General features: G+C 44.1%; 2 protein-coding genes across 2 annotated transcripts in view; both read left to right on the forward strand.

Moving 5' to 3' along the window:
• The first annotated feature begins 107 nt into the window (after positions 1–107).
• Positions 108–11,640, forward strand: top1b (DNA topoisomerase Ib). The gene is made up of 21 exons (XM_060049350.1): positions 108–305; positions 589–613; positions 2,054–2,150; positions 2,716–2,842; positions 2,931–2,986; positions 3,197–3,295; positions 3,453–3,543; positions 3,648–3,733; positions 3,976–4,091; positions 4,191–4,312; positions 4,403–4,525; positions 4,649–4,836; positions 5,688–5,832; positions 6,345–6,488; positions 7,673–7,858; positions 8,583–8,651; positions 8,771–8,885; positions 9,031–9,158; positions 9,307–9,401; positions 9,637–9,786; positions 10,449–11,640. Exons 1-21 carry the CDS (start codon positions 273–275, stop codon positions 10,549–10,551), a joined length of 2,298 nt encoding a protein of 765 aa, XP_059905333.1. The 5' UTR covers positions 108–272; the 3' UTR covers positions 10,552–11,640.
• Positions 11,641–12,128: 488 nt separating this feature from the next.
• Positions 12,129–25,711, forward strand: part of plcg1 (phospholipase C, gamma 1) — a 31,035-nt gene continuing 17,452 nt past the window's right edge. Inside the window, exons 1-17 of the mRNA XM_060049329.1 lie at positions 12,129–12,481; positions 13,219–13,506; positions 17,049–17,201; positions 17,655–17,748; positions 18,148–18,195; positions 18,910–18,994; positions 19,342–19,428; positions 19,910–19,932; positions 20,065–20,134; positions 20,273–20,374; positions 21,397–21,515; positions 22,115–22,200; positions 22,648–22,768; positions 23,753–23,921; positions 24,222–24,344; positions 24,543–24,644; positions 24,974–25,161. Coding sequence (XP_059905312.1) covers positions 13,290–13,506; positions 17,049–17,201; positions 17,655–17,748; positions 18,148–18,195; positions 18,910–18,994; positions 19,342–19,428; positions 19,910–19,932; positions 20,065–20,134; positions 20,273–20,374; positions 21,397–21,515; positions 22,115–22,200; positions 22,648–22,768; positions 23,753–23,921; positions 24,222–24,344; positions 24,543–24,644; positions 24,974–25,161 — 1,787 coding nt within the window. The 5' untranslated portion in view covers positions 12,129–12,481; positions 13,219–13,289. The remainder of the gene's footprint in view (positions 12,482–13,218; positions 13,507–17,048; positions 17,202–17,654; positions 17,749–18,147; positions 18,196–18,909; positions 18,995–19,341; positions 19,429–19,909; positions 19,933–20,064; positions 20,135–20,272; positions 20,375–21,396; positions 21,516–22,114; positions 22,201–22,647; positions 22,769–23,752; positions 23,922–24,221; positions 24,345–24,542; positions 24,645–24,973; positions 25,162–25,711) is intronic.

The following is a 25,711-nucleotide window of genomic DNA, read 5'->3' on the forward strand; positions in this document are numbered from 1 at the left end:
AGAAAGTTGAATGGGTCCTCGTTAATATTTGTAACTGACTCGTATTTGAGTCACTTATGCATTATTTTGATTTTTTTGTCAGGGAGGTACCCCACAGTTTTTTTTCCTCTCGCCATTCAAATTGATATGAGCATGCGCACTGTCTAAATAATGGGACTTCAACCAGCGCTCACCGACTCCATTCCATAGACTATCAAGGATTGCTTGTGCCAACGTCGCTTCTTGAACAACCGTCTTCTGTGGCTGCATTTTACTTACACAACAACTTGAAGATGAGCGGAGATCATAGAAATCCAGATTACCAGGTAGCTCTTTGTCAGCGATGTCTTTATACGTCTGTCACACATCAGTTATGTATTGATAAGTGTCGTGGTTGGCTAGTAATAATAGGGTATGCAATAATGGATAGAAGTAAATAAGTTCAAATACTTATCTTTATCACGATCATAGTTTTGATTGATGTGCGGATGCAATTAAATGTGGTGATGTATCCAGGAATTCTTGTTCGACCCACTGGAACTTGAATAACCAAGACACCGGCATTTAGAAAGTAGAAATATTTAATACCTTTGTCTTTCAAAATTTCAGGTCAATTCTGGATCTAAAACCAACGGTAGGTCATGCAGTAACGATTTTCATTCACATTTAGCCTGATTTCTATTGTGTATCATGAACTGTCTACTGTTAGGTTTTAAAGGACAGAAATGGCGTCCCAGAGACTAAGTCCCTTCTCCTCCACTCTCTTGCGTCTATTGTTCAAAAACAGGGTATGAAAATTACCCTTGTGATTGTAAATATTGTATTCTAAGGCTTGATTCTTAAAGTGCGTGGCGTCGTGTTTATTATGCATGCGATAGCTTTATTAAATATTTGTGCAAATATACCTAATTTTAGAGCCGAAAGTAGCAGAATTGGGGTTGAGGACTTAGTCTCTACGCCATTTTCTTTTTCTCTGTCTGACGGCCAGGGTGCCGACCAGTGAGGGAAGTGCCTGCCGTGATATGGAGGCGAAAGCCGGGAGCATATCTCCCCTGTCGGCCGGTATTGCGGTCCTTTCACCAGATGTATTGTGCCTGTATGATATTACACGCAGCGTTGTATTGCTTCGTCAGGGCGATAAGGATTCATCATTAGACTCTACTTGTAAACTTTTCAAACGAGAAAATAGGTAAAATACATGATTAAAAGCATATGGCATTGATTTCCTTATAATTAAACACATGTTTATTAAGTGGCCATTAATTTTGTCTTAAGGAAGGTTTGTGTCGATCCACAAATGTTGTGACAATTTTTTTTGGAAAGTAGGCCTCGGCCCAAGCCCCCTTCATAAGAACAGAGTGATGATTGTTATTGTTCTTATGGGAATGTCTTCAGCCGCTGTTCAGCTGTGATGACAGCGGGGCGCCACGAGGTGATGATCAAGGCGAAGTCCGCTCGCACTTTATATATTCTGACCGAAATAGCGCAAGAATGTGTCCTAATTGTTCTTCGGTCTTACGCACTTACTTTTTACTGATTTGGTCAATAACACCGTCTTGTCTTGTGGGCTTTCTGCTTCAGAGAAATTGAGAATACGTTGCTATAGCAAAATAATCTTGGTTGAAGCAGGAGGAAAAGCCCCTCTTCTAGTTTTGGTTCTGTTGATGAAGATATGCTTCCTAGAAAGCACACGGGTTGTATTCTATCAACTCTCTGTCTTGCTCATCATGTACATTTTTAAGGCTTTACTTTTGACCACAAGTTCGTGTGAGGGTGGAATAGCCTAAAGATAGGTTGTTCCAAATGCTATTAGAATGGACCTAGTATTTCCATGTTCTGCTTTGTTCATTTATATTGTAAAATATGTAAAAATTATTGTAATCTTTTATTATTACTTTATCTTACTATTAGAAAAATATATTTTGATGTAGATAGTTTAATACATATTCAAAATTCTATCAAAGCCATACTAACGGGAGTGTCATTTTAGACGTATTCACAAGATGAATTATACGATAACATCTTTTGTGAAGTGTTTTTACATGTCAAGTGAACCACAAATGTTTCCCTTTAGACTCTCACAAGCATAAAGACAAGCACAAAGACAAAGAACACAGACACAAAGACCATAAGAAAGACAAGGAACGGGAGAAAGCCAAGCACAGCAACAGGTAGGGAGCCCTGTACAAATGTCTCCTCTCCTGTATTGACCATTCATTTAAGTGGAGATCTCTCCACTCATTTAAGTGGAGAGATCTATTCAGTCAATACCTTTAATCCTACTACTGCCAACCTTTTGTTGATTGTCAACTGTATTTTGTGATTATTGTGATTGTAAATTATTAAAATATAAAACCATAAAGCAAATAATTAAGCAATATTTACAATTTAGACATTAATTTTCAGTAAATGATCAAGATTCATGTATTATGTTGTTATATGTCAAGCAACACATTTCCTTTAATAGCAATCAAAGAAATACATCTATAAGTATTTGGTAAATCCATAACATCTACCAAATACAGATTTCCTGTGTTATTGTGTATTTTCCTAGTCATGCCTATGCACTGACATTTTCTACTCTTTATTTTTTAGTTGATATCAGCATTAATTCCTTTCACTGTTAATGTCTTCTTAACTATCATAAGTTAGGAATTAATCATCTGATAAGTAGCCCCCGTCTCACCCCTGCCCCCCGGACCTATGACCTCTCTGTTTGGACTTCTGTTTTCCCAGTGAGCACAGAGAAGGGAGAGACTCTGAGAAGAAGCTGCGAGACAAAGAGAAAGAGAAGCAGAAACACAGCAACGGCAGCTCCGACAAGCACAGGGAAAAACAAAAGGAGAAGAGGAGAGATGAGAAGGTTTGCCTTCGCAGACGTCTGTTTGACTTTACTACAAACCCTTTGTAGCAGACAGATTCTTAAAGTACCCTCTTCTGTATCTTCACAGGTCAAACCAATCCACATAGACAAACCGAAAAGGGAAAATGAAAATGGATACGCAAGGTATGAAATAATTTAGCGGAGAAGTGTAGCATTATTATGTAACTATATTATAATATTATTTATTTGATTGGTGAATTTATTCAAACGTTGTAAAAAGGACGCAACAAAGAAAATAATAAGGAATGTAATGAGTTTGGTGGGTGACTTTAATAGACTCAATAGCTGGCTTTAGTGTTTATTCATTATCTATGTCTTGAAACATTGACTCAGAGAGAAAAGCCCACCTCCTATTAAGAGTGAGCCGGAAGACAATGGATTTGACCCCTCGCCCAAACAGAAGCCAACCAAGAGGGAACGAGATGACGAGGAGTGAGTAACAAATGTTAAATGGTTACAAATACAATCAGACAGGCGAGGTGCTGCTGATGTTACATTTGCGTTACATAGTTATACATGCAGCGTATGGATAACTACTGCAGCCAGGGAGGCGCATGCATCATTAATGTCTTTGTTGGTTTTTTGTTAGATTTGATTGCAAGCCCAAAAAAGTTAAGAAAGAGGATGAGAAGAAGGCCAAGAAGAGGCGACAAGACTACGATGATGAAGAGGAGGAGGAGGTACATTGAGGAAGGGCCTTCCTTCACATATTCACTGAGTTAATGGGATCTTAATTTTTGTGCATATCTCTTAACCAGGGCTTATATCTTGACATCTGTTATAGGACATAAAGCCCAAAAAAAAGACAAAGGTCAAAAAGGGAATGGAAGGAAAGAAACCCAAGAAGGAGGAGGAAGAGAAGTGGAAATGGTGAGTTCAAGGAATATACAGTTGTTCTGCTCATGTACCAGCATATGAACATCTGCTGCATTTAGCCATTTAATAGTGCATATATATAGAAAAAAATCATGTAACGAATATAATACAAATAGAAGTAAAACACAAATACTAAATTACAGGTAAAAGGGTTTTGATTAGCATTCTTCCTCTATGTATGCACTTACCAATGTTCCCGTCTGGTTTTTTATTATTTCTTCTGTTTGGTTTGTAAGGTGGGAAGAAGAGAGGGCCACAGACGGGTCCAAGTGGCGCTTCCTGGAACACAAGGGGCCCGTGTTTGCCCTCCCCTACGAGCCCCTTCCTCTCCACGTCAGGTTTTTTTGCGATGGTGAGGATCACAGTGTTTCTGAGACTCTGCAGAGAATGTTACATCCCGACGATGGGTTAATTCATGGTGATGTGTGAATGCGCTTCTCTCTCTCTTAAGGTAAGCAAATTAAACTGAGCCCGCCTGCTGAGGAGGTAGCCACTTTCTTCGCTAAGATGTTGGATCATGAGTACACCACCAAGGACATCTTCAGGAAGAACTTCTTCAAAGACTGGAGAAAGGTGAGGGGCCGCTTCGTTTTCCCCTTTCAAAAGCATTAATTTTCACCTGCGCCATTGCTCAATCTCTTCCTCTCTGGCTCTCCTTCCTAGGAAATGACACCAGAGGAGAAGTCAAAGATCACCGACCTCAACAAGTGCAACTTCAATGAGATGAGCGAGTACTTCAAGGCCCAATCAGAAGCCAGGAAACAGATGTCGAAAGATGAGAAACTGGTAAGCACACGACATCCAAACACGAGCATACAACCATAGTCATGAACAACACCCTAACCCCGTGACATCTACCACACGTAATGGTGTGCAGAGTTTTGATGGCATTTTGAACACTTCCCCCAGAAAATCAAAGAGGAGAACGAAAGGATCCTCCAGGAGTACGGCTTCTGCCTCATGGACAACCACAAGGAGCGCATCGGAAACTTCCGCATCGAGCCCCCCGGCCTCTTCCGCGGACGAGGCGACCACCCCAAGATGGGCATGCTCAAGCGCCGCATCAGGCCAGAGGACATCATCATCAACTGTAGCAAGTGAGTGACCTAGCTATCCCCACGGCTAATCCACGGCCATTGTCACATGTAGTTCCGCCTACCGGCCACAAGGTGGAGTCCCCGTCCACATGTGTCCTGACATGTTCAAGCCGGTTAACACTTTTAATACCAGGTGTGTGATTCATATCATCTTTCTGGAAGAGGAAACGCTAACTGTGGGTTGATGACTATTCTCTGGTGCCTTATAATAACAATGATCATGATGTATACGTGTCGGTTTTGATCTGGTTTCCTGTTTTTCATCATACACTACACCTCTCCTTCATACTATAACCTTCCCCTTCTCCTGTCCTATTGTTATGGTCCCCAGTTTCCGTTTCAGCAGTCGACAGAAAGAATCACTTTTGTTAATTTACCTAGTTGTTATCACATTCCTTCCGCCTACAGTGTGCTGTGTTCTGGACATGAAATGAGATGCGTGTGGCATGTTTCGTAGACGAACACAGCCACACATGTATAGAGGGAGTGAGGGACACACACACACACACACAGACATACGCACGCACACACACACACACACACACACACACACACACACACACACACACACACACACACACACACACACACACACACACACACACACACACACTTGCTACCCATTCACTGTGTCAAATGTAGTCTTCCTGTACTCTTTGTTATTGTAGAAACAACAACTTCTCCCCAGGGGAAACGATTACCCGGCACGTTATTGCTCCTCAACAGATTGTGTTTTTTGCCACGCTCGTTCTCCATTGTCCCAACAGCAGCAGAACATGACTGCAGCAGCAGAACATCAGACTCTAGCGGTCAACAGCACACAGGCTCACATGTAGTTCTCCCGTCTCCAGGGACTCAAAGCACCCTAAGCCCCCCGCCGGGACGCGCTGGAAGGAGCTGCGCCACGACAACAAGGTGACGTGGCTGGTGTCCTGGACGGAGAACATCCAGGGCTCCATCAAGTACATCATGTTGAACCCCAGCTCCCGGATCAAGGTACCCGTGTGGCCGCGCACCAACGCCTCCTCGTCTCTCAACCCCCCTCCTGTAGTATGGGATTGAACAAAATACATTAGATGTATGAGATGTACATCCTTCTTCCTTTCCCACAATGTTCATAAGAATTCACACACTTTTCTGAATATTTTCCGACCACAATCTCTTTTTTTCTTTACCGTTTCTTTATCGTTTCTCTCTCTCTCTCCCTATCTCTCTCTCTCTCTCTCTCTCTCTCTCTCTCTCTCTCTCTCTCTCTCTCTCTCTCTCTCTCTCTCTCTCTCTCTCTCTCTCTCACTCTCTAACATTTCCCTCTTATTCATCTCCATTTCTCAACAATTCACTTTCTTTTCTCACTTCCCTTTCTATATATTTCTTTGCTGTGTGTGTGTGTGTGTGTGTGTGTGTGTGTGTGTGTGTGTGTGTGTGTGTGTGTGTGTGTGTGTGTGTGTGTGTGTGTGTGTGTGTGTGTGTGTGTGTGTGTGTGTGTGTGTGTGTGCGCACGCACGCAGGGGGAGAAGGACTGGCAGAAGTACGAGACGGCACGACGGCTGAAGAAATGCGTGGAGCGTCTGCGAACTCAGTACAGAGATGACTGGAAGTCCAAGGAGATGAGGATCCGGCAGAGAGCCGTGGCGCTCTACTTCATAGACAAAGTGAGCAGGAGACATGGTCTCTGTTTGGAGGGACTGGATGTTTAGCTAATATTCCTGTATTTTCTGGCTCCGTCTATGAAGGGGGACAAGGAACACAGCAGGCATAATAGTGTTGTTGTAACCAGGATCAGCTCTAACCGTCGATGGTAAAGACTGGGAGATACAGATGTAATTATCAGTGCATTAATTAACTCGTGGGCCAGAAAATCAGAAGTCTAGATCGCTATAGGAGAAAGGGGTATTAGCAATATGCATTGAGGTAATGTAAAGGACTCACACAATCAACAGGTAAGTTTTAAGAGCTATATTGTGTGGATTTAAAGAAGTAAAATAAAAAATAATAAATAAAAAAACATGAGATATCAACCACAGTTTCTCAATACATCCAGCCACTGGGAAAATCTGAATCTTTGTAACAAAATAACAGTCCTTGGTTTGGGTGGCTCGCCACTACCACTGAGGTTCCCCACTACCTCTACAGAGATGGGAGAAATCCCAGCGGGAGAAGAATCTTCATGCAGATCTCAACCAGGAATCCATACAAGCAAAAAGACCCGGCCTTTAAAGGCCAGAAAATACTATAATACTATAATATTCATATAAATAAACTATACTTTTAAATGTAAATAAATGCATATTAACACACATATTTAGTATTTCAATCATATATCGTTGACGGGGTCTGATTGGTTACGCTACGTTGCCTTACGTGAACTCCTCATGTCACCCGAATCTTGTACACTTTGAGAAAGGCACATTCGCCACACTTGAAATAAACAAAATAATCTTTTTAAACAGATATAAATAACCTTGTGTATATTTATCTCTTTAATCTATTTATTGACATATTTAAGATTTCAATCATAAATCCTATTCATTTTATGGAAGATTATTTTAAACCAAACCCTATTTATTTATTTATCTATTTATCTTATCTATCTTATTAATTTATTGATCTAATCAATTAACTGAAACTGGACTTCTGATAAGGGCCTAGTAACCTGGGTTACATTGTGTTTACGTGTGTTGCACTACATTTCAACTGGGGAGTAATGGAAGCAGTGAAATTCCATCTAGGCTCTTTCCAGGCTCTAGCCAGGCCCGGCCGTAGCCAGGCCCTAGCCAGGCTCTGGCCGTATTGTAGCCTGGTGATGCTGACGTGCAGTATGCCCTCCCTCCTGTAGCTGGCGCTGAGAGCGGGTAACGAGAAGGAGGAGGGCGAGACGGCGGACACGGTGGGCTGCTGCTCCCTGAGGGTGGAGCACATCAACCTCTACCCCAAGATGGACGACCAGGAGTATGTGGTGGAGTTTGACTTCCTGGGGAAGGACTCCATCCGCTACTACAACAAAATCCCTGTGGAGAAGAGGGTGAGATGAAGAGAGATAGAAAGAGAGAAAGATAGCGATAGAGAGTGACGGACAAAGAGAGAGAGTGCGAGAGACAAAGAGAGATAGTTCAAAGTAAAGGAACAGGGACATTGCGTGTGATGATGATGTGGGATTGGAGATTGCGGATGAAATTGACACTATTTCATTTTTGGCTGCTCCATAAAGCTGGCAATAGCGTTAATAAGGTCACAACAGGTCAGCTGTGGTTTGTGTGCGTGTCTGAGTGCGTATGAGAGGGAGAGATAAGGAGGATGTTTGCACAGACAGGTGAACCAGACCCTAAACACTTTCCGTCAACTCTGCCTCAGGGGGCAGTCTGTTTCCTGCTATTAGTGACACACACACACACACACACACACACACACACACACACACACACACACACACACACACACACACACACACACACACACACACACACACACACACACACACACACACACACACACACACACACACACACACACACACACACACACAGCATCTTCTCTTTTCCTCTTAAACAAACAAATATCTAAAGACAAATCCTTTCCGTTTCCCTATTAGCACAAACACAAAAACACCTGTGCTTTTCCATCCTGAAAAGGATCAAATGGCATCCCCAGCTGGCAGACATGTGACATTACATTCATTATTTCAAATATTTGTGTGTAGTATCTTTCATTAAATTGAATATGTATTAATACAAAATCCACATCTTCAGGCCTTCAAGAATCTCCAGTTGTTCCTGGAGAACAAGCAACCCGAAGATGACCTTTTCGACAGACTAAACGTACGACACAAACTCAAACACAAACACACAATCACACACACACACACTGTCATTTATACCGGCTGTTCCTCTTTGTCGCACTGACTCTCCACTCACTGCTCTACCTTCTCTCCCGGTAGACCTCCATTCTGAACAAGCACTTACAGGAGCTGATGGACGGCCTGACTGCTAAGGTGTTCCGTACCTACAACGCCTCAATCACCCTGCAGCAGCAGCTCAAGGCCCTCACCTCCCGTGAGCGACCGCAGGCTCTCACAGACCTCTGTGATGTAGCACACATCAACGGAACTTCACACCACTTGAGTCTATATTCATACAAGCAAACAATCTTGTCTGCTATAACGTTTTCCCTGCTGTTATTCTCGTCTCCTGTGGACAGCCGATGACAACCTCCCCGGCAAGATCCTGTCTTACAACCGGGCCAACCGGGCAGTGGCCGTCCTCTGTAACCACCAGAGAGCCCCACCAAAGACCTTTGAGAAGTCCATGCAGAACCTGCAGACCAAGGTAAAACCATGGCCACCTCACTCAGTGTAACTCATGCTTTTCTACGTCAACGGCGGCATAATTGAGTTGCATGTGCCCCATGGTAATTGATTAATCGATACATATTTTGGCAAGCGGCTGAACAGAAGTGTGTTTGTGATGATTCCAGATTGATGACAAACAGAAGCAACTGGCCACATCCAGGAAACAGCTGAAGACTGCCAAGGCAGATCACAAGGCTTCTCACGACGAAAAGAGCAAAAAGTGAGGCCACCATCCTCTTCACCAGCCGGGCCTTGCACTAAAGTCTAAGTGACAACATCATGCCTTTAACTCTATCCTCATCTCTTTGTTCCACTGTGTTTTAAACATCAATCTCGTAAAATATGATCAAGTATCTAATCATTCTCAACCTCTACCTCCCTCGCTCTGGTCTCACCCCAACACGGCTGCCCATCCCCCACTATTCTCTCTCTCTCTCTCTCTCTCTCTCTGTCAGAGCGGTGGAGACGAAGCGTAAGACAGTACAGAGGATAGAAGAGCAGCTGATGAATCTTCAGATGCAGGCGACCGACCGAGAGGAGAACAAGCAGATCGCTCTGGGCACCTCGAAGCTCAACTACCTGGACCCCCGCATCTCTGTGGCCTGGTACTGATGTCTCTATTGAGGCTGCTGCAGAGGGAATGCTGGCACGGCATATATATTATGTATGCCACCTATAATACTATATTAGTATTATAGGTGGAGGTTAGCAATAGGGGGTTTTAACCATCGCTCTAAATGTGGAAATAATAGTAGCATGGTGTGTTTGTGTGTCTATGTGTTTCTATGTGTGTGTGTTTTGCATGTTTTCTTAGCGAAAAGGGCCGTTAGAGATACACCTCTGTGACTGAAAGGCAGGAAATGCTTTCATGCTGTGGGAACAAAAAAAAAAAAAAACTAACAGCCGCAGAAGCAAAATAAGAGGAGAAATGTGTGTTTGTCTGTGTGTGTGTGCGCGTGTGTGTGTGTTTGAGAGAGAGAGAGAGAGAGAGTGAGGAACAATGGGGTTTGTTTCTAAGGCTCGGGAGCGTCCACACAAACACACACTAAAAACTCTTTCCTCTACTATGGTAGTATGTGGATCTCTCCCTCTCCCTCCTTGTCTGTTGTGTTTTGGCTGGGCCACAGGATAAGCCTGAGCCCACCCTCCACTAGCCCTCGCCCTCCCCTAGCTTGAGCCCATACCTAGCCCTAGCCCTCCCCTAGCCCTATCTGGTTTTCCCTCATCTCTGACCCTTCTTTTGCTCCTTTCGTCTTCTTCTGCGCAGGTGCAAGAAGTGGGAAATTTCCATCGAGAAGGTCTACAACAAAACCCAGCGAGAGAAGTTTGCCTGGGCCATCGACATGGCAGAAGATGACTTTGAGTTCTAACCAATTTCCCCATCCCTCCTTTCTACTCATGCCTTTTGATTGTAGTTTGTAGTTTCCCTTAATGATTCCACTGTGTGGGCAATCCAGGGTGGTCAGGAAGGACTGAATGAGACACGGCCGAGGCTGAGCACGGCGGATGTATATCTGTGTTGTGTGTTTAGGTTAATTGTGGAGATGCACAGATAAGCAATGTGCCAGGCTGCCAGAAGGGCTGGTGGTGATGGTGTGTGTGTGTGTGTGTGTTTGTGTGTGACAAGGCCTTAGTCAAATTCATAAGCCATTATTTATTGAGAGATTCTATATTCTAATAGGATAACGAATGAAGAGGAAATCCTGTTTTTTCCCACTCTTTATAAAGAAATACAATGAAATGGATTATGTGTGTGTAAGATCGTGAGGATTCAGAAGAAGATGGCGTTCATGAAATTAACTGTGAAATCTGTCCACCGAAAGGAAGAGAAGAAACCACAACGCTATGCTGAAGCAGAACTGTTGGCGCCCACAATTTTCTTGTCTTTTATTTCTCATTCATTTTATTAGTTTATTTCAGGGATGTACATATTTATGGTTGACTTTTTTGTTGCATACATTCCATGTATTAAAAGACGAGTATCACATTGAGACTAACACGCTTTCCTTATGTTGATCTTGCTTTGGGCAGTTTCACGTCTTCAAGAACACAGTGTTCTGCTTTGTGAAGTGGCTAAATGGTGTACTTTGGGAGTGAGTGATATATACAAGACTTTTCCAAATTAATTAAAAAGTGATGTGAGAGGTATTGAGGGGGATTTGCCAAAAACGATCACAAAAGTGTATTGTTGTATATTATTGTGACGTGTTGCTTTTTGTATTGTTGTGAGGAAAGTGACAGATATCCTCTTTTTATGTAAATTTGTAGCCTGCCTTTTACCCTTAGCATTATTTGCTAAATGACACATGTTAATGATAATCCGTCATTGTATCTGTCTTTGTGGTTTTTAGAATTTCCCAGTTTAGCAGAATTTTCTGGTTTTTGTCAGTTTTATTTGCATTTATTTTAATGATCAAGTGTCATCTTAATAAAAATAATACATGTATGAGTTACAGTAACTAGATTTGTATTTAGTCTTTTAAACACCCAAAGCATGAGAGAGAGGAGCTTATCACAGTGTGTCCTATAAAGACATCTAATCAAACCTAATCCTGTCAATCGGCGTATTTTAGGCCTACTGATCGGTGAAAACTAACATCAATCCAATGACATAACAACAACACTATGTGCAAATATGAAAAAATCAACAAAGAATATTAAGTTGTCCAACGTAAAGAAAACCAGCTTTTAACTTTCAGGTAGCCTTTGGACAGTGAAATATTTGATGAACTTAAATAGCCCTACTACGACACAGTTATGTCTTTGCCTCATACGAGTTATTATCTGGGATATGTTTAGCCCATTCCTATACCTTGTTTACTTCACATCTCGTTTTAAGTAGTGCTGTCAACGGGCCAATCATCCACAGTAAATGACATTTGTGAGCAGCTAATTACAACAGCGAGGCAGGGTAAAGTGAAAGATGCTGTTTCTTTAAGAGGCCGATCTATCCACCGCTTTGTTGTACCGGAGGGGTCGGACGGGGGGAAGGGCCCCAGCCGTTCTTCTAGACCAGACCAACTTGTGTACGAGCCGACACGGCTCTCTCTCCATGGACTACTGTTGCGGGACTCAAAGGGGAAAAGGGATAATTCCTGCTGGGACGGCGACACCATTCCAGGAGGCCGCTATGATTTAATCAGGATAACGAAGGGGAAGGCGGGAGGTGAAGACGGGCCGTCGGCGATGCGCTGTCGCCGAGATTTCGGCGCTAGAGACGGAAAGAGAGAGAGACGCGTTTAGCTCCTGCTGGTGTGCGGCTCCTCGCATGTTCTTCCACTTGATTTTTCTTTTCACACGGTAGGACCCGACGACGCGTACGCCAAAAGAAAGAGCGAACATAACATGTGTTGCACCGCTGCTGCTACATATTTAGTCAGAGGCACACATTAGCCATTGCTTCTTAACAGCAGGGCGAAGCAAACGCTGTCCTCCACTCCTGTGTGCGCCCTGAAAAAAATGTCCCGACTGGTCCTTTTTCCCATGTTGTGTGTCCCATGTTGTTTTGGTGCGCCGACGCTGGTGTCCCGGTTCATGCCGTTTTTTACCAAAGGGGCTTAAACAGGGAAACTTTATGACTAACTGGCCTCTACTGCGATAGATCCCAGTAGATTATAGGCCACCTCGTTGTTGGAACAGGACTTTACGATGAATCCCAATCCTATTAAACGTCCCCTGGATTAAGAGTCAAACCTGTGGATCTGGAGGAAAGTTCTCGGGAACGAGTAGCCTCGTAAATCTCCCCCACGACACTTGTAGTCTATTGTTGGGTGCAGCTGTCATGTTAGTTTCCGTCACCTGCTAAACAAAATTGGACACGTATATTATATAATTGTATTTATATAATATAGATATTTTATGCACACCCTACATTGAACAGGATTCTGTACCCGTTGAATTGATCTTCGTACTTTCTTTGCTACTAATTCAACCATGGCAGGAGTCTACTGTACTATTGCCTCAATTATGGGTGCTGGCTATAGGGTGTAAGGGACTGGGAGCAGTGTTCATTCGTTTTCCCGTATTTTTTCTTGTAGGTATCTCGGTCAGAGACTGGAGTGAGGAAAGTGTTCAGAAAGGAAAAGGATAACAAACGGGGGAAGTGACCATGGCTGGAACGCCAGGCTTTTTCTCCAACGGTGCTGTGCCGTGGACAGAGAATGACGCGGAGACCAACAGCCTTTACAGGGACCTTGAACTGGGGACAGTGTTGACACTTTTCTACTCCAAAAAGTCCCAGCGTCCGGAGAGAAGAACTTTTCTAGTCAAGTTGGAAACCCGGACGATTGTCTGGACCAGGGGCACTGATAAAATAGAAGGAGAGAGTGAGTAAAACGCACAAACACAACACACCACAAAAAAGGTATCAGTCTAAAGATAGCGCTGCCAAAACTGATGTTTACAAAGATTCATAAAGATAAAACAACAATGAGGTTGTGAAGGGGTCAAGTGGATAAGTACACACCACAAAGGAATTCTGAGTTTTGCCACAAAGGCCATTATGCATTTGACAATATAATATCCTCCATACATTGTACAAAACCATCTTTTGAAATAATGCATAACAGCAGTCACCCACTGTTTACTAAACAACCAATAGCCTTTACTTTGACAAAACTGTAGTATATCCCTTTTTTATTTAACTCGTTTACATTTGTTAGGTAGTGTTTCAAATATTGTATAAAACACTACAAGTGTGAATAAGTATTGTGACCATCTCTGGAGTAAAATCACAACATGGTAGATATTTTTACAATTTATCTTTACAATATCTATCTTTGCTACATTTACATTTGGCTTTATGGTCCTAGTTTGATGAGGTATTACAAATACGGTAGTACACCACCAGTATGTGTGTTTACGGTTGTAATCATGCAGTGTGTCATATGTCTGTCTCCTCCTGGGTAGCAGGATGCCTGCTTCACAGCTGCACTTTGCTCTGGATGCAGCCCAGACACTGTGTGTGTGTGTGTGTGTGTGTGTGTGTGTGTGTGTGTGTGTGTGTGTGTGTGTGTGTGTGTGTGTGTGTGTGTGTGTGTGTGTGTGTGTGTGTGTGTGTGTGTGTGTGTGTGTGTGTTTCTATCTCTTGGTATCATCTTCTATGTGCCATGGTTTTATGGGCATATGATCTCATGTCAGACACTCGATACGGCTGGGGAGACGATACGGGGCTGGACCGCTCATTTATGTACATGTGTGGAGTAGTGCAACTGTTCACGAGAACAACAGGGATCACTGGGCTGGCCCCGCAATCAGTAAGATGTGGCGGAAGATTCCAGACCTGTGTACCTTGGGTTAATAAAAAATGGGTGTAAAACAGGTTCAAAGTGGATGCTTGATTGGTCCTGGATGGGTTTTGTTTGGCTAGGCGTTTTCTTTTGCGCTCCTCTGGTTTGTTTCTGGACACAGTGCATCTTTTTTTCGCCTTCTTGATCCAATAAGGCATTTATGTCGTTCACAATTCAATACAACCAACATCGTTTTTTTGTTTGACCAACTGCCGTCCCAGAGTCTACAGTGGTCACTTCAGATAGCATCTTAATAACCTATTGCTATTTATATTGATGACCATGGTCCTGATCGAGCTTTGCCTTATCTTCCGAGAAATTTGATCCGGTCTATAACATCGGTCAGTAGATCACAAGGTGATGTGTCATTCCACATCTTTCAAACGTCAAGGCAGACTAAACCAGGGCCGTCTTGGATTTCGGAAGTTCTTGGAAAAGTATCATTTAAATATACATTGGAGAAGTGTATGTAATGCCTCCTGGAGTTTTTGTGAATCATTTCTTTTGTTGAAAGTCTAATATTATGTATGTTTAACAAACCAAGGAGAGACTGCAAACATGTTTCTGTGTAGAAAACAATGATGGATAGACAAACGAGGTCATTAGGACTCACTTAACCAGTTAGTAAACCACCAGCGACACTCTGGGGTTAAACTGTGGACAGAAAAGTATGCAGACATTTGTCATTGCATTGTACAAGACTGCAGCTGCTCTTAAAACGGAAAAGTTAGCTACCTGTAGTTGTGATATGCAGTCAGTAGCAATGTCTTATTTCTAAAATAGACTTGCTTATTGAGTGAATGACCCTGTGAAAGGGTGAATGACATTCTTCATCTTCATTACAAAAAACGTTATTACAATACACATTGTGTTCATGTTACAACAATAAAATTGGTCCAGAACAAGTTAAGATTAATTAATTAAGTAAATTATAGCAGTTGCTTGTTGAATCACCAGTTGTTTTCATCAGTTTTCTATATTTGACAAACTTCATACAGAAGTTAAAGAGTTTTATCTTTTAGGCACCACATTGGAGGAGAATACCTTTGTTGATGTACTATTGTATAATGTTTGTCAAAATAATGTAATTATTCTTAACAATGTTATGAATAATGTTAACATGATTGAATATAGGCTATATTTTTGAAGTATTTTTTATTTTATGATTTGAATACGTGCATGCAACAGTGACTATATCACGCTCCCCAGCTGTGTGTTAGTCCATTATACGCTTTATATTAGGAAGAGTGGAAAAAAGCTTTATTGGTATTGGTTGAAATGTCAAGTCACTCAGAAATTATTTAATCGTTTCTTAAAGTTGACAGAGTTTATGTTGGCCAATTGCATGCTTAGACCCCTGCGCCTCATTCACCAAGAATTGAACTTACCTTCCATCAGACATGCGATATTAATGTAATGGTTGGTATTGGAGAAGCAGTAAAATAATAAAAAAATTAGAAATCCTAAACTTGCTATACTTGAATAGTTGAATTATGACTGTGGACATGAGTTAATGGTACGTATCATAACGTAAATACTAATCTTTCGCTAGTGTCTTTTTAAAATACCCTTTGGGATCAGGACTGATCAGTAGCCGTTAACTGTTGGAGGGAGAGTTTGGACAGGCTAATGAAGGGATGGTGGGAGTTGATTGTTGGGGCGGAGGTCATGGAGGAAGCGTGGGGGTGTAGAACAGGATGCAAACTCCTCAGCTCTCTGGTGGTAAGGTCACACCTCTGGCTATCTCTCGTGTTTCCTGACCAAATACCAGCTCACAATATTTAGACCCAAATCTTTAGTGTGTGTGTGTGTGTGTGTGTGTGTGTGTGTGTGTGTGTGTGTGTGTGTGTGTGTGTGTGTGTGTGTGTGTGTGTGTGTGTGTGTGTGTGTGTGTGTGTGTGTGTGTGTGTGTGTGTGTGTGTGTGTGTGTTGGCAAGTGAAAAATAAACTGCGGCAAGAGAAGAGAGCAGCCCTTCTGAGCTCTACAGAGCATAAGACAGGATGTGTGGTTCAGGAAGCAAGGCAGGAGCGCTACAAAGTGCATGCCTCTGCATGTGTACAGACTAGTATCTTTTTTTTGTTTTAAACCGCCACTAATATACCGGTAGTTCATGTATTCGTTAACTATACAGTACAGTCAGCACCTTTTCTCTCTTTTATTTCTCTGGCTTGGATAATATTCAGGCTACATGCGGTTTTATCTGAGGACGCGTGTTTATTACAAGTATTTCCATTCCTCTCTGATCCGTGGCAAATCCTTGGCTTGATTCTTGGTCGTATCTGACCCGTTTGAGGTTTCTCTTTCCGATCCACTCAGTCTTGCATGTGGCTTGAGGTTGTATCTTTTAACTCTGTGGTCAAAAGATGTAGTGCAGTTCTATATAAAGTGTGATTGTTTTTATTATGTTTATGCCTGCAGAACTTGCCAAGCCCAGCTTTGATTTTAGGCCATTTTCATATAAACGTGAAATAAATGCTACCACGAAGTTCGAACATTAAAATCGAATGTCTTCTGTTTTAAATGTTGTATTCAGGACCTGTTTGTTCCTCTGTTTTTATTTGTGTGTCCATCTCTCCAGTTGACATCAGGGAGATTAAGGAGGTCCGCCCTGGGCAGAAGTCTCGGGACTTTGAGCGTTATGTGGAGGACTCTGCTGGACGGCTTGACCAGGCCCACTGCTTTGTCATCCTGCATGGCTCCGAGTTCCGCCTCAAAGCCCTCAGCCTTGCAGGTACACACCCTCGCACGCAGGCACGCAAGCACACGTACACACACACACACACACCGGTTTGCAGGGCACGCATGTGCGCCACATGCATTTGCACAGCACAGGGAAAAACACAAATTTATTTTGTGAAATTAATTACAAGATTAATTTGTTCATGGAATTTAAGTATTTTATCCCCATTGGCAGACTGTCTGTACTTTTGTTATTTAAGCATGAAACAAACACTCAACATGGGAACACTTTTTTGAAATTGTATAAAATAAGCATGGTGGCACTACATTCAAAGCTCTTATCAAACTCAACGTCAAACACAACGCTTACCATTTCTTGATCATTCTAGAGATGATTCCAGATCATTCTAGAGATGATATTTCAGTTGTTATTGAATTTCATACTTTTTCTAAATATGTTTCACATAAAATAACTACAATTAACTGATTTTGTCTTGTGTCCTAGCTACCTCTGATGAGGAGATGACTATGTGGGTGAAGGGCTTGAACTGGCTTGTTGCAGACACACTCAAATCCCCTACTCCGCTCCAGATCGAGAGGTAAACCCTCTGCTTATTGCCGGCACTCACCTCTTCTCCGCGTGTTATCGTATTCTCAGCAACACTGAGAATGCTGAAGGGTGAATGTCTTACCTAGGTCCTTCAGTCCTAAAATCATCGCACATTTTCCTCTAAGATGGTTACTTTATAAAGCTGGTTTTCGTATTACTCGCACACCAAGGCAGTGTGTCAAACCTCTGCCCTCTTTAGTTTTTTTGGTTGCACATTGATTTCAGGTCAATGGTGACATTAACCAGATACATTTAGCCATTTTAAGCAAACTGAACTCTGATCCAACTTTTCAGAAAGGGCAGCTTTAACGTTTGATATAGTGATGCAAGTGATCAAATGTTATTTTGTGAAAGTAAATGCATATATTTTGTATTTTCTGTTCTTTAGGTGGTTACGGAAACAGTTCTACGCTGTCGATCGCAACAGAGAAGACAAGTAAGCTGACCTCCGTGTCTTAATACTCAAATAACGTCTCTATAGAACCATTATGTTGGTGTGCGGCGCTTGTTGGGCATAGTGCTTGCAATGCAGCAACTCTTGGAGCGCACACACACATGTAGGCACACACGCAGAAGTTGTGTATTGCTGAAATTGTGCTGGAGAGGTGTAGCGGAGGAAGAAGCCCCTCTGCCACTTGCAGCACCATTTCCTGCAGCAGGAAAAAGACTGCAGAGGATGGAAGACCCACATCTGTGTGTGTGTGTGTGTGTGTGTGTGTGTGTGTGTGTGTGTGTGTGTGTGTGTGTGTGTGTGTGTGTGTGTGTGTGTGTGTGTGTGTGTGTGTGTGTGTGTGTGTGTGTGTGTGTGTGTGTGTGGTGAGACGAATTGTTTTAAAACCATTGTTGTTTGGCCGTAGACGGTGTTGTCTCTTGCTGCTCAGATCTCTATGCTCACCAGTAACAATGGAGGTCAAAACAGTCGCCCACTGGCTAAGAAGAAAGTGTTTTTGTCTAAACAGTTTTCAGGAACATGCATGCGTTTGCTTTTGACATGTTTCATACGTGCAATGTGTAGTTGTCTGTAAACTTTTGGTAGCTTTGTCCTGGATGTTGCTGAGGGAAATTTTGCAAGACAATGTTGGCTGTTCTCACCATGTACATAATCATGTTTTTGAGTTTGACATAGTGTGTTTGTGCGTGTGCGATTTAGGATATCCTGTAAGGATCTGAAGAGCATGCTGGTTCAAGTCAACTACAGGGTCCCCAACATGAGGTTCCTCCGAGAGAAGCTTCCGGTACGCTCCTTCCCTTCATCGCGGTCCGGCTGCACCCCAGGGCTGAACCTGCTTCCTCCTTTTAAGGAGATATTGTTTTGGATGAACGTCAGGGGATTCAGCCGAATACCATTTACAGCCCTCTCTCCCACTGTCTTCTGTTCTTCTTTCCCTACTCCTCTGTGTCTCTGTGTCTGCTCCTCTCTCTGCCTCTATCTACCTCTCTACCTCTCTCTGTCTCGCTACCTCTCCCTCTCCCTCTCTCTCCCTCTCCCTCTCTCTCTGTCTCTGTCTCTGTCTCTCTCTCTCTGTGTCTCTCTACCTCTGTGTCTCTCTACCTCTCTCTTTCTCTCTCTCTTTCCCTGCAGGACTCGCAGGAGTTGCGGAACGGCGACGTGTCCTTCAGCCAGTTCGCTCATCTCTATCGCAATCTCATGTTTGACGCACAGAAAAACGTACGTTCAATTTGACATCACACAAAGTACATTTGCAAGTGTTGCCCTGAGCAGAGGAGACATCTGTCCCGGCTCTTTCAGTATTCTGGTATCCTATATCGGCTACTCTCCAACCACTCCCCTCTTTATCTCGTCTGCTCTCAAATGGCTGCCTGATCAATACAGAGCCCTTAAATCCTACTCATCTGGTCTGGCCCAGGCCATTAGGGGCACAAGCACACGCACACACTCGCATATCTGCAACAAAGGTCGGTGCGGGCTGGGGTCAGATTAAGTGGATGACCTCATTGCGCTCTCCAACCCTATGCACCCCATTCCCCCCCCCCCCCCCCCCCCCCCCCATCTTATCCCCCATGACTAAGCACAACCAATATTTCGCCTTAAGCCACATTCCCATGTGGGGCACATTCTGTTCTAGATCATTGTCTCATTGATTTACATTAAACCCCTGGCCATGTGCTATTTCCTGCCTTTCTTTCAGATGGACATTCCATTTATACAGAGGTAGGTCCCGCGCGCGCACACACGCACACGCACACGCACACGCACACACTGGCCCATACTTGCATTCTGCATACCCAACTGTTGTGTTATAAAGGTGTTGCTTATTGTCAAATGAACTCTGTCGTGTGGTAGGGTCATTGACCGACCGGAACAGAGGATCAGTCTGGAGGATTTCAAGGGTTTCCTTCTGGAAACTCAAAAGGTAAAGGCCTCTCTCTGGCCCCTCCCCTTACTGGTTCTGCCTATCACTGTTTGATACCACCCATTGCTTTGACCATAATGGGCAGTCTTGGCCATGCCAATGTTGTTATTTATGAATTTGCCTTTCTCGTAAATGCAGGAGCTTTGGGCCGCAGACAGCAACGTTGTGCAGGAATTTATGTTCGGCTACCTCAAAGACCCGCTGAGAGAGGTGGAGCAGCCTTACTTCCATCAAGACGAGGTACACATCTCTCACCTTCCTGGCTTTCTATTAATTTCTTATTAGTTTCATTTCTTCTCTGGTTGTTGAGGGGGTTTACTGAGCTGAGCTGCTGATCTACGTGTGTGTGTGTGTGTGTGTGCTTGGTTTGAGGTGGCCTCATCACACGGAGTCTGTGGCATGGCACTTTCCTCTGCTGTGTGGGCTTCTTCGTGATCCAATAGCGTCAATGTTTTCATTTGACATGAGAAAACAGGAAGTGTGTGCGATCGGGTTCCAGACGGGTAGACTTTTTTTACTTTTTTTCAGTTTTGTTCTGTAATATTTTATCACAATATTTTTATATAAGTACAGTGTATTATTTTTCAAGTAAAGCCTGTTGGCGTGTGGTCTAAAGTGTCAGGAATACAGAGTCCGGCTTTTGCCCCCCCCCCCCCCCCCCCCCCGCCCGCAAGGAGCGCTATGCTATTCCACCTGGCCTGTTACTAATAAGAAGGGCAGAGGGATTTAGCAGTTCAAAGTTTAGTTCATCCTCAAATGAATCCTGTCAGGGTTTTTATTGTTGTTATTATTATTGCTATTATTATCATATCCTTTATTTAACCAGGTTTAGTTGAGATTACAATCTCTTTTACAAGAGAGACATGGCCAAGATGGACAGCAGTACACAGTTCCAACATAAAACACAAGACAAGTACAAGTTCAATACTAAGTGCAATAGTAATAACACATTTAGATCATTGACTAAAACATTTGCAATTTCCAATGGAGTCCGACTTCAAACTCTTTACGACACCTTTTAAATTCACTGAGAGTAACTAGGTCTTGTAGCTTGAGCTTCTTCTGCAGGTTATTCCAGGAAGATGGTTTGTTATAGTACCAGAGCTGTACAAACACTGGTTGCTGTGTGTGTGTGTGTGTGTGTGTGTGTGTGTGTGTGTGTGTGTGTGTGTGTGTGTGTGTGTGTGTGTGTGTGTGTGTGTGTGTGTGTGTGTGTGTGTGTGTGTGTGTGTGTGTGTGTGTGTGTGTGTGTCCGTCCACAGTTCCTGACCTACCTGTTCTCCAAAGAGAACACCATATGGGATGCCTCCCTAGACACGGTCTGTCCTGATGACATGAACAACCCCCTGTCCCACTACTGGATCTCCTCCTCACACAACACGTAAGGCCCGCCGGCCACAGCCTATCTACTCTCCTCCTCTCCCCGACCTACTCCTTAAATCAGATTTACTTTTACTTTAAAAGTGGGGTCCCGTCCTTAGTGTATGTTCGTCATCATCCCCATTATGGGGCACGTCCAACCGCAACCGGCCTTTTGAACTTCCCCGGGGGGAAACCCATCAGATAAAACCGTGTTTCTTTTAACACACAATAAGAACCCGGATTCCATTATGCCGGGGCAGGTCCTTTTCCCTCGATGGAAAAGTGTGTGAAAGGGGAGTTCAAATGCTGAATTTGTGTGCCAGTTGTAAAACAATACACGGGGGGCATAGAAGGATTTAAAACGTTTAGATTTTGATCCGGGTGTTTCGATTGGACCCCCTGAACGAGGAAGTGGTGAGTGTTTACCCTCAATCGACAAAAGCTCCTTGTCACTGGGCCCCCCCTCTTTGGTAAGGGACCGTCTGCATGTGTGTGCATGGCGTACCGGTGTGAACAGTGCGGCCTCTCGGCTCTATGTGTGCGCTGTTGTCGTCATCGCTGTGACTGGAAGCCTCTCCAGGTGCGCTCTGATCCGGCTGTGTGTGTTTTTATTTTTAGCTACCTGACGGGAGACCAGTTTTCGAGCGAGTCTTCCCTGGAGGCGTACTCGCGCTGCCTTCGACTGGGCTGCCGCTGCATTGAGCGTGAGACACCTGCCCACGCACCCCGCTCTCTGTGTCAACAGTGTCATTGCCCAGGGTGGCCCCTCCCCCATCCTGTGTAATGTTTGGTTTGAGTTCCAAGTCATTCGCACGTGAACATTCCTGCACACAATAAGCGAGGGATCACGGTTGCATAAATGCACTAGGCATGGTCATAAATCAAACCCTTGTAAGACTGGTTTCTAGTATTGGAGCGGTTTCAGGTCGCTTCATACGAGAATAAATACATCTGACATGTAAACCTACGATTATCTCCCTGTCTGTCCCCAAAGGGCTCCTTCACTGTGGGAATAATCAAATCTGGAATGACTTTATTATGTATTGTGTTATATTTCTCATAATCAATGATGTAACTATACTGGCCATGTTTTTTTTTTTCCATCTAATATTGCTGACAATCTCAGTGTTTGTGTTTTTTTGTGTGTTTAGTGGATTGCTGGGACGGCCCAGAGGGAATGCCTGTCATCTACCATGGTCACACCCTCACCACCAAGATCAAATTCTGTGACGTGCTGGCCACTATCAAAGAACATGCATTCGTCACTTCTGAGTAAGTGTCAGTGAACTCCACCTACTCCTTTCCTATTTTTGTCCTGTTTCTGAGAAGGAAAGATTAGGCATTACGGTAGAATGTCGGTAGACAATTTGTGGTCAACATTACGGTTTTAGAAAAGCAATCGGTGAAGCCACAGATGTCAGTCTCCACAGGAATCCTTGAGCACCAAGCCCAACCACTGTTTAATAGGGACAACTATCTAAAAACAATAAACAATAAAAAAGTATTGACTAAGTTGGATAAAAGTATTGACGAAGTGACTAAACAGCAAGGAGAGTGTGTTTGAGGCAAACAGAACTGAATTCACAGTACCTTTGCCAAGCGGCACGACGATGTCTGCATTTCTACGTCCACGTCATGTTTACCAGTACACGAGGGGTTGGTATATGTCCGCTCCACTAAAGATACAATAGCGTGTCCTATCGCTGCGAGAACCTCGTCGGAAAACTGCCCCCTCTAAGGACCTCAGCAGTCCCCCTGCAGAGTGTGAGGTCGCTTGGAGGAACGGTTGTCGAGGGATCCAAAGACACGCACACACACATGTGCATCGTTACAGACACTCCTTCGGCTTTAGATAGATCTCGGTAAATCAATACATCCATGTGAAAATGGGCTGCTAAAAAAACAGATAAATGGTGTATCGGGAAAAATAAGGTGATGCCTGCCTGAGCATTCACCTTATTCCCGCTGTCTAAAACCAACCAAAACAGCCCCCCCCCCCCACCCCCCGCCTCGACCAATCAGCGATTACTTGCTCTGCAGAGAAGGATAACGCATTGCTCTCAGAGGACCGCACGCCTTTGCTACGCTCAGACCACAGACACACAAAAGAGTCTATTAAAGTCCCTGGATGGGACCTGGATCTTTTCAGACCTTCTGGACGCAGAAGTGGAGCTCTGCCTTTAAAGTGTTGCCGTCTCTTGCGGGATGTGGCCACCCTCGAGCCTCAATGCCCTCCCTGCCTCCTCCACCCTACAGCTATCCCATAATCCTGTCCATCGAGGACCACTGTAGCATCGTGCAGCAGCGGAACATGGCCACCAACTTCAAGAAGGTGTTCGGGGAGATGCTGCTGACCAAGACGGTGGACATCTCCGCCGACGGCCTGCCCTCGCCCAACCAGCTGAAGAGGAAGATCCTCATCAAGGTGAGGGAGAGGCTTTCTTCGTCAATCCTCCTCATCGTCATCATCATCATCACCCAACTAATTACATAAACATCGTTGACGATATGTGTGTGTGTGACCCAGAAAAGGTACACACACTGCTATCTAAAGGAGGATGCTCGAAAAAAAAATAAAACGATTATCATGTGGGTGCAAGTGTCACAATCTTTTTAATTGTTTAGGAAGAAGAAGGTTGTGGTTAACTGGTTTCGTTTTTTCTGTTCTTCCTGTCTAACCCTCCCCCCTTTCCACATTCTCTTCCTTTCACTACTTCCCCCACAGCATAAGAAGCTGGCGGAGGGCAGTGCCTCCGAGGAGGTGCCTACGTCAACACCGTACTCGGAGAACGACATCAGCAACTCCATCAAAAATGGCATCCTGTTCCTGGAGGACCCCGTCAACCATGTAAGGGGCTCTGGTCTCCTGCTGCCTTTCCTGGTTTTAATACCGTCGCTGAAACAGGGGAGATTGCTGGCATGTCATTTTGGGTGCAGCTGTGTCTTTGTGTCACTCGGCAACCGCATCTTAAAATAAACCCCCCGTCGCTGAGTTGCATCGAAGTTGATTCTTGATCACCCCCGTCTCTTTCACTCGGCCCTACAGGAGTGGTACTCCCATTTCTTTGTCCTGACGAACACCAAGATCTACTATTCGGAGGAGACGACGAGTAACCAGGGCAACGAAGACGAGGAGGAGCACCGAGAGGTGAGGCGGACGCTTGTGACTCGTTGTATAGTTCACAAGTCCAGGAATTGTTCTCGTGCCATTACATTGCCGCTGTGTTTATATCCATAAACAACCACTTTAAAAAAATATTTTATTTGCAAATAATAATCTGATTCTTATCTGTATTCTATGGACCAAGATACGCTTAATAATATGGACATCGACCAATCATTTTCCGTATCCCTGCACCCCTACCAATATCTCCTCATTGCTCCCATTATTGGACACGCCAGCCAGTCGCGGTAAACCTCCTTGTGTCTGTCTTGAGTTTTTTTACAAACGGGTCACCCTGCCCCCCCCCCACCCAGGTGACCAACGGGATGGACCAGCACGTGACGGAGAAGTGGTTCCATGGGAAGCTGGGCGCGGGGCGGGACGGCCGGCAGATCGCCGAGAGGCTGCTGTCCGAGTACTGCCTGGAGACGGGCGCGCCCGACGGCTCCTTCCTGGTTCGGGAGAGCGAGACCTTCGTGGGGGACTACACGCTGTCCTTCTGGTGCGCTGCTCTGCTGCTTTTTAAAACGTGTGATTGTGGGATGGCGACGGATAGGATGGTACTTATGTCTCCGAGGGGGAAATGTGGTTCCAATACACATCATAAAAAAACCTAAAAACATAAATCTCTATAACGTACAGTAGATGTCATCCTGACAGTGTGTGTGCTATAGCTAGGCCTACAGCTTGTTAGAAAAACCCAACAGCTAAAGGAACAAATGATCTCGGATATCTATTTGATTTGGCCCTCCTATTGAGAGTGTCCCTCCTCCCTGATGCCAGGAGTGATGTTTGGTTTGTAGCGTCAAACCAAGAGGATGCCCACTTTATTTGGTTTCACGTGGTGAATGATCGAGCCCAGCGTTGCGTATCTGTGATTCAGATAGTTATCTACGGCCCTGTGTTTAGATCTGCGTGGTTTCACAGATGCGAACCGGGTGCAAAGGGTGAGATCAATGGCGGATGGTTTAGTCATTGATGGAATGCGGTGTTAGTCACGCTTTGGTCTCTGTGACCGCAAGCGTTGTGTCTTGGGCTGCAGAGCGCAGATC

Source organism: Gadus macrocephalus, chromosome 1, assembly GCF_031168955.1.
Source record: "Gadus macrocephalus chromosome 1, ASM3116895v1".
Lineage (NCBI taxonomy): Eukaryota > Metazoa > Chordata > Actinopteri > Gadiformes > Gadidae > Gadus > Gadus macrocephalus.